This window comes from Falco peregrinus, chromosome 6 (genome assembly GCF_023634155.1).
Source record: "Falco peregrinus isolate bFalPer1 chromosome 6, bFalPer1.pri, whole genome shotgun sequence".
Lineage (NCBI taxonomy): Eukaryota > Metazoa > Chordata > Aves > Falconiformes > Falconidae > Falco > Falco peregrinus.
Genome location: NC_073726.1, coordinates 84,476,416 through 84,491,223, shown reverse-complemented (window position 1 = coordinate 84,491,223; position 14,808 = coordinate 84,476,416). Strand labels below are relative to the sequence as shown.

Genomic DNA, 14,808 nt, shown 5'->3' with positions numbered 1-14,808 from the left:
GAAGAAATAAAGAACAAAGAAAATTATTACATAAATGAAAATGAAACACCAATGCCAGAGAAACGAGTCGAAGAAAATCTTTTGAGATGTAGCCTTTGTCAAGAGGTCCTTCTAGTTTGGTGACTTAGAGCTCTCAGGACAGTCACTTTGGGAAGGTGGCATTGAAGGCAAGAGCCAACACCCTGACAGATCTTAGCTGAGGTGCCAACCTCAAATAAAAGTGCTTACTTCTTGTGGGCGAGAGCACAACTTGCCAGCTTTACATTGCAAGTCCACCTTCTGGTTTGCTTTCAGCACATTCTGGTAGGAAAGGGAAACTGAAGTGTGATCACAAATCCACTGCTGAGCACAGCTGTCCAAACTGAAAGCCAGCCTCCAAGCTGTCATTTTATTCAAAGCTAACATTTTATTCAATTCTGTGTTTCAAGCCTGAACCTCATGTAGTCGGGAATTAAATGTTGTCTATCCAAAAGAAGAAGAGTTCTAATGTTAAGAGTTCTGCAAAAGTGGCTGCATTTTCTTCAATAATGGCAAAAGAAGTATATGCCAGTCAAGGAGGGCAGAAGTGAGGTAAAGAGGAAGAGCGAGAATATAGCAGTGAGAGAGGAACATTTCTTGTCAGTACCATAATGAGGAAGCTCAGATATATCTTGATGTCCCTGCTGCTTCGTTTGTGACTGGCAATATGAGGGCACCCCGCAAAGGGGTAGATTTTCTTCCAAGCTTACTAGCTGCAAATGCTAGGTATTTTTCTACCTTTTTTTTCTGACATTTTTTCTTTTTACCAACTATGACAGAAGAAATAGTATATGCTAATCTGAAGTTTGAGAACAACCATGAACTGGATAATATCACAGAGCCTGAAGAAACTAAAGAAAAAGGTGTAGTATCTATGAATCTTTTATGATTTATTCTTGCTAAAGTAGATGGGGCAGGAAATACTTTTAATTATAGTTATTACTATCAGAAAAGTTGTACTGATTATAAATGTGTCCTGGTTTTTGTTGCTGTCATTTCTGCCTGAACTTTTTAGAGTTTGGAAGGTATACCTGAAATAGTGGTCTTATCATTTTACAGAAAAGCATATTACTGAGCATTATACTAAGCTCCACAAAGTCTTAATTGTCTAAACCTCAAAATGTTAACTTGAACTGATTTTTAAAGTGGATCAGTTCCATTTAATTTCTCCATTGTGTTTGCATTCAGACTTAGAACGGAATCAGCTTTAACTGACACACTTTATTTCAGTTCCGAAGCTGTAGCCTGAATTAGGGCACTAGTCTTTGAAATGGCTATATCTGTTAAAGGGCTGAATGCATTTTAAATACTAAATTTAAATTAATTTTGCTTAATTCGTGTTAAATTGCAAAGACGATATCCAGATTTGAGTGGTTCAACTCATGGGAGCAAAGACCATGGAAAGTGCTAGCTGTTTGTGGGGTCAGGCTCTGCAGCAGAGGTTTACCAACAAGAGGGCAAATTGCTTGTGATTCAGAAGGAATTTTCTGGGGAATTTTGTTTCAAAGAGCAGTGGTTTTAAACATTTATACCTTTTTTGATCATGAGCATATGTTATGTTTTTTTAACATGTTACACTTTTTGAACATACGTTTTTTGGATATTATTAAGTTATGGTTTTGAGCACTGCCAAAGTATAATTCAGGGGGGACAAAAAAAAAAAAAAAAAAAAAAAAAAAGTAAAAATCTGAACTGTCTTTGTGTTAAGCTCTGGGCTTCTTTTCCTTTAACATCCAATGACACTGGTCACTAATCCTCATACTGCTCCAGATGTCCTGCTTCTATGTGCATATTTTCATAAAATCATAGAATGGTTTGGGTTGGAAAGGACCTTAAAGCTCATCTAGTTCCAATCTCCCTACCATGTGCAGGGACATCTTCCACTAGACCAGGCTGTTCAGAGCCTCATCCAACTCAGTCTTGAAGCGTTGAACACTTCCAGGGATGGGACAGCCATAACTTCTCTGTTCAGTGCCTCACCACCCTCACTGTAAAGAATTTCTTTCTTTAAGCTAAATCTACCCGCTTACAGTTTAAAATAATTACCCCTTGTCCTATCGCTACATACCCTTGTAAAAAGTCCCTCTCTAGCTTTCCTGCAAGCTCCCATTAGGTACTGGAAGGTCTCCCTGGAGCCTTCTCTTCTCCAAGCTGAAAACCTCAAGTCTCTCAGCCTGCCTTCACCAACAAGGTTCTCCAGCCCTCTGATCATCTTTGTGGCCCTTCTCTGGACTTGCTCTAACAGGTCCATGTCCTTCTTTTGTTGGGGACCCCAGAGCAGAATGCAGTACTCTCACAAGTGCAGAGTAGAGGGGAAGAACCACCTCCCTCAACCTGTTGGCCCTGCTTTGTGGTGCAGCCCAGGATCTGGCTGGCTTTCTGGGCTGCAAGTGCACATTGATGGCCCACGTTGAGATTCTCAGCCACTAACACCTTCAAGTCTTTCTCTGCAGGGCTACTCTCAATCTAATCCCCACCCAGCCTGTATTTGTGCTTGGGATTGCTGTGACCCACATACAGGACCTTGCCCTTGGCCTTGTTGAACTTCACGAGGTTCACACGAGCCCACCTCTCAAGCCTGTCAAGGTCCCTCTGGATGGCATCCCTTGCCCCCAGCATGTTGTGATGAGAAAGCACCATTCTGAGACCACACAGTCTGTGCATTATTTCTCAAACATCAAGTTGAAACAACCACAATTAGTAAATACACCCATTTTAGGACAACAAAAGTACTGTACAGGAAGGAGGACCCAGCCGAAGGCTCCTTTAGCTGTCCTAGATGTAGCAGAAGCAGTGTGAGGTTACAAAGTACAGTACCGGGAACTAAAACTAAAGAAACTCTTGATGCAATGCTTAATTAAAGCAGCCAAAGCTAAACCTGCTGCGTGGTCTTGATTCGTTTTGCTGCCCAGAAAATATTTCACAGTTGCTTGTAAACTTTCAAACTACAGAATCTTTGCCTCTTCTCATCTAAAAGCTCCAGGAAGCATGGACTATAATGCCTTCAGTCTTTGTCTTGGGGCTGTGACTTTGTAGTGGTAGGAACAATTTCTTTTTGCCCTTTAGCTGTAATTCATATGAGTCTGTTTAGCAGCCTGCCTTAGGGAGTCAAATTTCTATTACTGAAGTTCCCCAGGCACCTAATATTCAGCTTCCAAGCATGTACAAAAGCACTGTGACCTTAAAAATATCCATATATCCCAGCAGTCAATGTGTCCTGAAGTCTTTTTAGGATCTATAAGGTATGTGATTCTCCTGTGCAGGCTTTATCTCTGTCTGTATCTGTCATATGTCTGTGAGATCAGACTTTGGAAAATAATGCAGAAGGGAGATGTTCTTTCTCTTCATGAAGGCCCGTGTATTTCTCTTTTATGCAATACCAGGCAGTTAGAGCACTTCCTTAAACTGGGCTTACATTCTGTGGTGAAATGCAGATGCAGGGAGAGTGGCAGATGTAATACATATTTAGCAAGGCTTTAGTCTGTGTCTCTTACAATATTGTCTTTTTAAAGCTGAGGAAGTTATGAGCTGGATGGTGAACTGTTAGATAGATTGAAAACTGGCTGGACTACCAGGCTCAAAGAGGAGTAACTAATGGCTCAACATCTGTTTGGTGGTAGAGTTGCTCAGGGGTCTGTCAAGGGTCAATACTGTTTAATATCTTCATCAACGACCTGAAAAATGACACAGAGTGTGTTATCAGCGAATTTATAATGATACTAAACTAGGGGTGGTGGCTGATGCTATGAAGTGGTAGAGCTTTAAAACAGAGGAACCTTGAGAAACCTGAGGACTGGGTGAGCAGAAACCCCATGTAGCTTCACAAGTTGCTGTGCACCGAGGCTGGACTGCCAGGCGGTGGGACAACCTGGGAGCAGGCTGGCTGTGGAAGCTGGAAAAGACCTGGGGTTTATGGTGAATGGGACATTGAACATAAGCCAGCAGTGATCTGTGTCCCAGGTCAAGACAACCTCCATTGCTCGGTCTTCTCTCACCTGAATATTCATCAACTTGAGTTTCTGTAGAGTGAGGTCTTGTACAAACATTCTGCCCAGGATTGCTTTAGCACAGAAGCTGACCACAGGTTACTTGTAGGAGAAGCATACTGCGTAGTTTCCATTCCCGTTCCTTCAGCCTGGCACACTAAATTTCAGTTCCTATTCCTTCAGCAATTCCCCACCCAATTGTAAATACCTCTTTCCCTTTTCTAGGCTAGAATTTCCTCTTCACATTCGCATTCTACTGCCTTTATTGGATTGTCAAGCTTGTTGCAACTCTCCACAAAGTTCATATAGTGGCATCTTTAATATCGGCCTTAGATTTAGTGCTTCCGTGACAAATTTAATGCTTTTGCTCCCTCCTTCAGTGCATCTTATCCCATGAAATCTTCCAGCTCTTGCAAACAGGGTGCCTTCTGAATGATCGACATGCATGGTATTTCCATTGCTTAGGAAAATTTTGAGATTTTTTTCTCCTCATTAAGTGCTCATTTCTGTATCTACTTTGTAATCCTTATTACATTAAAATTATCTATGAATTCCCAGCTAGAAATCTCAAACTACCATGAATATCAAAGGAGTTGACTCTAGCACTCAGATTAACCAGATTACCACAAATACATGCCACACATCACAAATTACCACAACCACACAGTGGATATTTTTTTTTCAGCTTTGAGCAAACAATTTTCTAGATTTTGCAGTATCTTGCTTTCTCAATATCTTTCTTGGCACAGTCTATGGCCTTTGAAAGGACCAAGGCTGTCCACAGTCTCCACTGAGCTGTTGTGATCTCTCACTCTCTTACTTTGGGCATCTTTTGCTGTGTGCAAAGACTATGCAGTAGGAATACACAAGGATAAAGTAAAAGCAATTACATATTGACCAATGCACCACAAAGATGGCTGCGATTTAGTGACACTACTGTGTTCACCATTCCTTAGCATCGCAGCTCCATTTCACGACTGAACTCCTGCCGGGGCCTCCCACTTCGTCCCGCTCTTACTGGCCAGTAGTCCTGATCTTGTTCATGCTGTGCCTGGCATTGCTGATGGCGCTGGTGACCCTGGCGGTTTTATGTAAGTACTAATGCAGTTCTGTTTGCGGGGGAGGGGTGTCAAGCTACTGAATAACGTCAGACTGACAGGGAGGGCTAACATTTACCCCAATTGGTTTATTTATCCCTAATGATCTGCTAATACATTCCCTGTCTGTGTCCCACCCTTCCTGAAGGACAGCACTGGAAAATGTCTTATTGTGAATTTCAGTTATCCAGATTCCCAAGGACTACAGGACACAACTTACAGACCTCAACATGACAAAGAATCAGCTGCATGCAAATTTCTCAAATATTCTGCAAGCAATAGGAAATCAGCTGTGCTTGGAAGGGGAAAAAAACCTCAAAAATAATGGTAAATCAACACATTTTGGTGAGGGCTCATCTTGCAACATAGCAGAGAAGGAAATATGTGTCTTCTGTGTCTACTTAGGTCTGTCTCCTCAGGTGAGCCTGTGTCTTCTCAGATGTGATCACCCAGAAAGCAGGCAAGGAGCAGGTCTACCTCATGCAGCTCCTGGAGAGAGGGACCCAGCCTGGCCACATGTGCACTGGCATGGGACATGGCAGTGGTGCCAGGGTTTCAGGATTTACTTCCCATAAGAAAAGGGTTCTGCAGGATGCTTTCTGGACATGCCAGTTCCCATCAGCACTAGCTCAGGGATCGTTACAACATGCTCATCTGCATCTAATAGGCAATTTTACAGTGGTGTCTGAGAATTAAACAACCTACTGCACTCCGTGTGAACAGCAGTCCACACACAGGGCAGTGGGCTAGTACTGACCGCAAGTAAGACAGGAATCTCCTGAAGTCAGAAGTGATATGGGGAAGCTAAACCAACCTGGGAGTTCATTCCCTGTCTCCTGACTGTGTACAGCACAGGGCTGTTTCTGAAATCACTTTGCCACAGCTTGGTTATTTAAGTGGCATCTGACAATGTGCCAGCCAGAGAAATAGTTCTGTTGGGAAATCACACTCTGGGGAGTAGGGGCATTGGGCAAAGGGATCCTGTTGTGACTGTTGGGAAAGGGGATTTCATTTGTCAGGATATTGTTCCACAGACAAGCTAACTGTCTAGGTCTCCCTTTTGGTCGATGAAGGGAAATTGGTAGTGCAAGGATACAGTCTGTTTCCTCCCAAGCAACACACCTGGAACAACAGAAAAAGCATGTGTGAGACACATCTACTTTTGTCCGTTGACCAAAATGGGACTCCAGATGGCTTGACTCGTATCACCTTTATAGACTCCTAAATTTAGGCAAAGCAAATCCCATTTGCAGCACCTGAACTTCCTCCCAGTGCTTAAAGGAATGGGAGAGACAGGGGGATGATTTAGTTTTCATCTCTGTTATTACCTGAACCTTCTAGGGCCACAGTGGGATTTTGACTGAGTGAGGACTGCCTTAAATATCCTCAGTCCCTGCAGATCTTGTCATCACAGGCCTAGAGCGATGTTCTGTGAGGGACAGCATAGGAACAGAAACAGGGTGATGGTTTTCCTTTTCCAGGCCAGAACTGTGTACTCTGCCCTGCAAACTGGCTGTGGAAAGGTGGCGACACATGTTACTACCACTCCAAGGAAGAGAAGTCATGGGAACAGAGTCACCAGTTTTGTTCCTCGAGGAACTCTACTCTTCTTCTGATAAAAGATGCAGCAAAGATGGTATGGACTGGTTTCTCACTCTGTTTAGCATGACATTCATTTAGCAAGACATTCACACACCCAATCAGCTACTCACCTCACATAACTTTCTTAAATGGCACCGTGAGCAGGAGTTTTTCTGCAGTGGTTAGGTTGCCCTGGGCAGTGCTCAGGCACAGGACTGGCCATTGCCATATGAAGTGCAGCCCTTCGAGTGGCTGATGGTTGGGGACAGCCCACCTTGCCTCAGCTTGCTATGGCTGGCTACTTAATGGGATGACTGTTTTGTTGTGGGCAATGATTTCACTGACTTAACAATTGTTTCAGATCCATACAAGGATTTGGTAAGATATTAGTGGGAAAACCTCTTCTAACCTGGTCTCCTCATGGGCTAAGCATAGTCCTCCTTACTTCGTAGAATTTCTTCCCATGGAAGTCGAACTCATCTTTTCAATCAAAACTAAAACACTTGGCAGCCAGCTGCCAAAACGTGGCCTAATCTTTTAGTCAATGAAAACAAACTGAAGTGGGAAGAGAAAATGCCAGGTGTAGAGTGAAATAATGCTTTTTCCTCTGGGTGCCAGCAGATATATTGGAAGGTTTGAGGGCAGAAAAGATGTCCCCAGAACTGGCAGTCAGGGCTGGGCATGCCTGCTCTCCAGCAACTGACAAATGCCCGTTCCCCTCTCACGGAGCTGCAGGCCATAAGGTTTATCCTGGAAGTAAAGGGAAGTAGCTTTATTCTCACCCTCCCAAACCGGTGACAGCAAAAGTTTTTAGGTGCAGTTTGTTCTAGCTGTCTTAATCACGGCATTGAGAGGTATGAGGAAAAAGATAAAATGAAGAAGTGCACTTGGAGTGACAATGGTAAGTGAAGGAAGAAAGAGAAAACCGGGAAAATCTAATCAAAACCTTTAGAGATTTCCCTCAAGTGAAAAAGGCGGCGTTATTCAGGTTTACATTCTTACTTGTTCGGCTCAGAGCAGTTTTTAAGAGCAGAATATCACTAAATGCCTAACTTTAACACCTCCTCTACTTGTCATGGTCCAGCTTTTGGGAATAAGTTAACAATTCTAGAGCCAAGGGTGAAAGTTCAACCAATCAAACCCAACAGCTCCCTGCAGAGGCTTCCTTCTCACTGTTGATAAATGCTAAGGACAGAGTAAAAGGGGAGGAATGGTTCATGACTAAAGGGGGAAGAATGATCAAGCGTGTCACCCACAGTGTTTTGATCAGGTTGATGAGGGTGACATTGCTCTTCAGAGCTAGAAGCATGTCTTCTCTCCAATTAAAAACAGCTCCACTGTCATTTCTCCTTTGACACTAGCCTTTTCCTTTAAGTGCAGAACTTTTCCTGACAGGTTAACAATTTGTGCTATTTATGTTCTTTAAGAAATTTCCATCAATGTTTTCAACTTTTGAGTCTAAATATTTGTTTTTAATATCTTCCTGAATGTCTGTTTCGGTTTGTCCTTACTCTGCATAGAAACTGGTACAAGAATTTCCTAGAGAAACCTACTGGCTTGGATTAACATTTAGAGATGAACAGAGAGAGTGGTATTGGACAGACAACACAGTTCTTACAAAACAAATGCCTTGGTAAGTGGGCAGCTTTCCCACAGTACACAAAGTCGGTCCTCATCCACATGCAACTCCCAGTTTGTCTGACACAAAGGGCACATCCAACAGCCAACTTTTATGCAGATTTCTCTGTGTTCTGGGTCTCATTTTTTTCACTTCAGATTTTTCTTTGCCTTACCCAGAACTGTTTAGAGGGTGGTCTAGGCACTATTACTGCGGGGGGGAAAAATACCCAGAAAATGTATTTCCACAATTTAGTTTCAGATTGACCATAAATGTCATACATTGTATTTGACATCTTGTTTCAGTGAGGACACAAGGAAAAAACTACAATGAAAAGGTGTTTAATTTAATGCTTTTGATTTTTTCTTGTTACGTAATACATATTATATAATCTATTATAACATATTATATACATATATAAAATTATATATTAAATTTATTTATTCTCTACCATCATTTCACTTCAGTTTAACATGTTGTTTCAGAAATACAATATATTTTTCTACTTGCTTTGAAATCTGCTTTGCCGATTTTCATTATTGGGCAGTCTCCTCTCAACTTACTGTTGAAAGAGCCACTGACACCTCCAGTTGGTATCCAGGAGTTACTGTTTCTTGCTGTCAGGTACAAAAAATGGTTTAGGATCCACCCTTGGAATCTGTTGGGAGTGCTTGTTGGCATGTTCAGGACAGAGTTATCTTCCTACAAGTTGGTGCACAATGTCACTAAATGTTTTATTTTTTTGTTGGGCATATACACTCTTCGTGAAAGCCACATAAGTAATTCTTGCAAAGACAGCTCTTTTTGGAAGAAAGGGCAAGAATGTACCATTTGAATGAGGTGAGATGTAACAACAAAGATTTTTCTTTCATAGGGTAAAGCACCTACACCCCCAATACTGTGGATATATTTATTATGATTCCATATATAGTACTCCATGTACAAGAAAGTATTACTATGTCTGTGAAAAGCCTGCCATCCTATTCCAGCGAGGCAGCAACCACTGGCAGGACTGGTTTGTCAGACCAAAATGATTATGAGAAGCTAGAAGATGTTCTGCAAGGTTGGAATTTTTTATTTTGCTTTTGAGAACTATCGCATGAAAATTTAAATGCATTGGATTGCACCTAATACATTTCCCTGTTTTCATTCTCTTCTAGACATATGTAAAACTATTTTCATACTAAGGAAATGGGCACGGTGACAAGCTCCAGGAGCTACCCAAGTCTGTTGATCCAGATAAAAAACTGTTACATGATTACTCAGTTTTAATCAACACAAGTGATGCCAAAACGGCCAAAAGTCATGTCCAGGAAAAAAACCAAAATGCTAAGGCAAGCACCTACAGGTACTGCTCCTCTCCCAGCATCCCCTGATACAGTCCTAACACCACTCGTCAGTTCTAGCTGTACAGCTGTAACATAACACAAGTGATGAGGATTAAACACTTCCATTCAGGAGAGACTTCTGATGTCTTGTTGATATGACTGCTTTAATGCATTAGTAGGCTGGAGTATACAACACGTAAATATAGTTATCCTCAGAAGGTGGGCCAAAGTGTTCCCGAACTGTATTAATAATCATAATTGCTCTGGGACACAGAGATTTATAGTCCTCATAAGGACTTGTGCATGTGTCACAGAAGAAGACATCCTTCAGCTATGAATGTCTAGCTCTCCTCCGTGCTTTATACTTCTTACTGGCACTGTTAGTTCTCTTCTTTTCTTTTTTTTCTCTTTTTTCTCTTTTTTTTTTTCCTAGTAATAATTCTACTCTTCCACTTTTCTACATTTTTGATCTACTGCAAGAGTCACAGTCATGTTCAGAGGCATGAACAGAACCTCCTTTTATGAATTTTTAGGATACTTCCTGGAATGCCACACTACTAATCTAATGTGCTGAGCAAGGGTCTACAAACCCAACCACAGTGAAAACACCCCAAGCAGTGTTAATGAACAAAACGTCTCCCTCCACATCGCTGTGGAACAATGACAGTGAAGCTGAAATAAATCTCAGTCCCATAACGGTGTTTTGATTTGAGCAAAAAGTTCATGAATTCCTAGCTCGGTCCTCCCTGGAGATTTGTGTATTCCTTGTGGATTCCAGATTATTTATTGTGGATCATTTACTACTGGTGTAGCAGCTGGGCTGCTGAAGAATTGGTCATACCCATCAAGAGGCTGTTCCAGTGTCCCACGGAACTCAGCACTACGCAGCAGTTTCTGATCACCAACATGAACATTTGGGGCGTTATTTTCAAATACCAATTTCATGCTTCAGAAACCTTTGTGGATTTCTCTTACCCTCTGCTGTTTACACTCACCATTCACATCTCTGACATAATCTCTCTTAGCTGCTCCTCTCAGTTCCTCTTCCAGCTGCTCCTGTCTTTGGGAGTGAAGAGGCAGAACACTTCCATCCTGCAGTACAGACACAGCCCTGGTGACTTCCCAGAGTGTCTCTCAGCATTCATACCAGATACACTGAAATAAGAAATCTCATGTGGAAGGTATCCTGAACGGTATTCATGGTGCATACTTTCTTGATAATGAAAGGCTTTGCTGTAATTTGCCAGAAATATTAAAAAAAGAAAGAAAGAAAGAAGAAAAAAAAGTCTGATCTTGTTTTCTTTTCCATTAGAGGGACTGTGAGGAAACAAGAAAAATATTTCCAGGACGTTTTTTCATCAATGGGGCATGCCTAAGAGCAGAGGGGTGAATCTTAGGTGTTTCTGCAGTTTGTTGAAGACAAACATGAGCTGAGATTGGCAGCTCCTCACACTGACAGGCAGCCACAGGCCTTGATCTTCTGGGTTCATTTACTGCCAGCCCAAAAGCAGTCTCTGGTGCAGCAGCTGTATTTGTGACTGTGAAGGCAGGAGGGGGTAGAGCACAGTCTCACAGTGTGCCGTGCTACTGAAACTGGAGGAGCTAGTTTCTTCTCAAAAACCAATGACTGAAACACCAAAAAAGAAAAAAAAAAAAACAAAACAAAACAAAACCCACAAATCCAAACACTACTGTTCACTGTGAGCATTCAGAGTGCTGCCAGCGAACAACCTCATCCAGCAAGGTTGAAACTGGCAAAGGACATACCCTGGTGGTGGTGTAACCAGGTAGGGCTTAAGGATGTGCTGTCTGACTCCAGCCCCTCTTCCACTGAACGGAGCTTTTCCTTACAGAGGAAGAGACATAAAAATGTAGCTTTTGTGTATTGGCTGAGATGGCATTTTTGAATCATGGTTCCATCCAACAGTGTGTTTCCAATGTCTAAATTTTTCTCCTCCCTACACCACCTCCCTCAGCCTCTAGCTAATGCAATTTGCAAGGTAACATTCTGGTTAATAAACACAGTTATTTTGTGCAGCCTGCTGACAACATTTATACACGGGCTGTGATCAAATGTAGACCCAAACCTCCTGCCTTAGTTCACCTTTCTTTTCATTTTAATCTGAAGAAATGAAGACACTTTGCCTGCTCATCCTTACAAAAACAGAGAGTATGATGAACCTTTGTTACTTCTGTTCTTGCAGCAGGATCTGTTTTAAAAGGTGACTCAAAAAAAAAAAAGTAAAGTAATATAATTAACAGACTGCTTATTGAATTCAGAGCTACCAAGATAATACAAGAAAATGACTTAACCTCCTCTTTTCTCTGCAGAAGTAAGATCAGGTTGGAGAAAAGCTTCCCCAAAGGTGATTCATTACATGCTTGAGAAGTTGTTGCTATGACTGGAGAAGATACTGCCATGAAAAATTGCAATGAAATTCAGTAGCATAACCACACTTGACTCCCGGTTAGCTGCAGAAAAGCCCTTTCCACACTAAATTGCCAACATACAGCTTTCAGGCCTGATAGACAAGTATTTTTGCCCCATATTTAGTATGAGGTTTTTATGAGGATACTGTGGATATACCATGAATACACAGTGACTGCTACTCCTTGTGTGCCTCTCTGTATAACAAAACTGACTGTAGGCATCCTTTACTCTCAACTTTTCCACCATGCCTTCTCTTTGCATACAGGTAAGATATAATGCAAGAAATATACACAGCCAGAGATACCTGTGCTCTGAAAACATCTATCATCTGTGCAGCAAGGCAGGAAGAAGAGCCCAGTCATTACAGTTTGTTTCCAGTCTGTTGATATGATTTTGCAAATGGGAGACTCTGAACTTTACAAACAAGAGCACAAACAGCTACCACAGAAATTCCTCTCTTGCAATTTCCTTCTGACTAACCCTGTCACTACAACATGATTCATCATGTCTGGGCAAGTGCTCTGTTTAAGGAGAGTTGGTCACTGAAGATGTTTAAGAACTACAGCTCAGCACTGGAGCAAGGCACTGCAGAGAGCTAGAGATGGAGAGCGGGGATGGATAAGCCACTTCTGCGCAGTGACTTCTGTCTACAGTGCAACAGCAGAGAGGTGCTCTGTGTGGTCTGGTCTTTCTCTGACACAGGTTGAGCAATCACATGAATCCTGCCAAGCTCCTGGCCTCACATTTCTTTCAGCTCAGCTTCTCCCCTTTTAGCATTTATTTCAGTAAAATTAAAAAAAATAATTTCATTTTTAATTTATTTCATAACAGAGTACGGAAATACAGCCTATTATTTCCATGCAGCTGCTGCGTTGTATTTGTGCCCTGATACACGAACAGACATCTTTGATAACTCAAAATAGCAACTATTTCTCCATCATCTTATTTTAAGGAGGTAGAAAATCCTGACATTTGCTCTGTTTACAGGGTCAGATCAGGTAGATAGTTAGATGAAACAGTCTCACGTTCCAGCCATAACCCAAGACTCCCATCTTCGTATTCAGGAGAAATATACCCATCTTTGACAGTGCCATTTTAACACCTTAATGTGCTTTCAGTATGTTACACTTTTACTATGACACAGTAATCAGAACAGAGCCAGCTTCCTGCGTGGTTTCACTGGAAATGCTGAAACGTGAACCATTCTCATCGCCTCAGCATCAGTCTCGCTGCAGTGTGCCCCAACTCCCACAGTACTGCTACTGCAGGAAAGAAGTGTGATGAGCTGGAGATGGAGGATGAGGAAGGCTACACCACTCTGAATTTACGGCCCTCAGCTTTAGTAATTACTCCTGGATATTCGAGAAGCAACAAACGTTCTGCATTTAAGGCTCCAGCAAGTTCTGTTACTGTAGACAGTAAGTACAGATGGAAATTAGCTCTTCTATCTAAATCAGGACATAACTTTATTAGAATCCTTCTAAACTTTAGAGTATATTCTTCGACAAATATTCATAGAAACAGCAGAAAGTATAATCATAATGGAGTCTTATGTGCTATTGTTTACGATCCTAGATGATATTTTTTCTGAAGCTTATCTTTACTCCAATTATTTTTTCCATTTACTTCAACACAAAAGAAAAATTCCACCTTTCTATGGATTTTTTTTTTCATTTTAGTATGATTCATTTATTGCAGCAAAGGACAAGAGGGGAAGGTGCTATAGTTTTATCAGATAATGCAGGCCTTGGAAATTAAGCAATTTCCTCACCTACGAGGAGTAGAAAGGTGCCCTGTTTATCAGTCTTAATAGTGAATGTAAGTTTTGATAGAAGCATATGTTTTTATTTGTTTATATTCAAAGTTTTTCTATGAACAAGCTGAGTGTTAACTAAGGTAGTGGATTCTGCCTGTGGAATGCTTAAGACCATAAAATGATGACTTAAGTACTGCTGCTGCTCATAAATTCACTATGAGGCTTATGTGTGACATAAATATCATTGCTGCTATTTGCAGGTTGGGTAGAGTAGGCAAAGACTAAACTGACATCACTCTGGTGCTATCTGAAAAAGATCTCAAGCTATCCATCAAGAATGACCGCTTGACAAGGAGGATGAAGGAGAAGCTGTTGAGAAGTAGCAGTCAGAAAACCAAGGATAAATATTAGGGAGTATGATCTAGAGCTTACCAGAAAGAAACAGGTTGGCACGCTCAGAAAACTCTTAAAGCGGCTTTTTGATATGCACAGAGAACAAGTAAAGTAGACATATGACCAGATTAGGTTGGGAAGGACCTCTACAGTTCATCTTTTTCTGACCTCATGCTCAAAAAGACTAGCTCTAAAGTCTGATCAAGTTGCCCAGGCCCTGGTCCACTTGAGTTGCCAAAACTTCAAAGGATGGAGATCTCACAGTCTTTCTGAGTCATTGTTCCAGGGCTGAAAGGGAAGAATTTTTTTTCCTCACATCTAATCACAAGTTTCCCTGGTGCAACTTGTGACTGTTGTATTGTGTCTTTTCACTGCGCCTCTCTGAGAAGAGTCTGGCTCCATCTGTAAAGCTCTTTTAGGTAGCAGAGGACTGAAATTAGGGTCTCCCTTAGCCTTCTCCAGGCTAAACAAGCCCAGGTCCTTCAGCCTCTCTGTAGGTCCCTGACCACTCCGTGTTCCTCTGCTGGACTCTGCAGTTAGCTGACATCTCTCTTGAAGTGGGAAGCTCAGCACTGGAGACAATATTCATGACTGCCAAGT

The 14,808-nt window shown here is 41.7% G+C and overlaps 1 protein-coding gene across 3 annotated transcripts in view; it reads left to right on the top strand.

Moving 5' to 3' along the window:
* Window positions 1–421: 421 nt before the first annotated feature.
* Window positions 422–14,808, top strand: part of LOC101923287 (natural killer cells antigen CD94) — a 30,380-nt gene continuing 15,993 nt past the window's right edge. For 2 of the 3 annotated variants that reach the window (XR_008747785.1, XM_027782877.2), the window contains exons 1-7: window positions 422–881; window positions 4,961–5,095; window positions 5,285–5,428; window positions 6,583–6,737; window positions 8,203–8,315; window positions 9,175–9,363; window positions 9,461–13,477. Coding sequence is in view for 2 of the 3 variants with exons in the window: in XM_027782877.2 (XP_027638678.1) it covers window positions 13,351–13,477 (127 nt within the window). In the remaining variant the exon portion in view is untranslated. Of the gene's footprint in view, window positions 882–4,960; window positions 5,096–5,284; window positions 5,429–6,582; window positions 6,738–8,202; window positions 8,316–9,174; window positions 9,364–9,460; window positions 13,478–14,808 lie in introns of those variants that run through there. The other variant, XM_013297038.3, reaches the window with a different exon arrangement.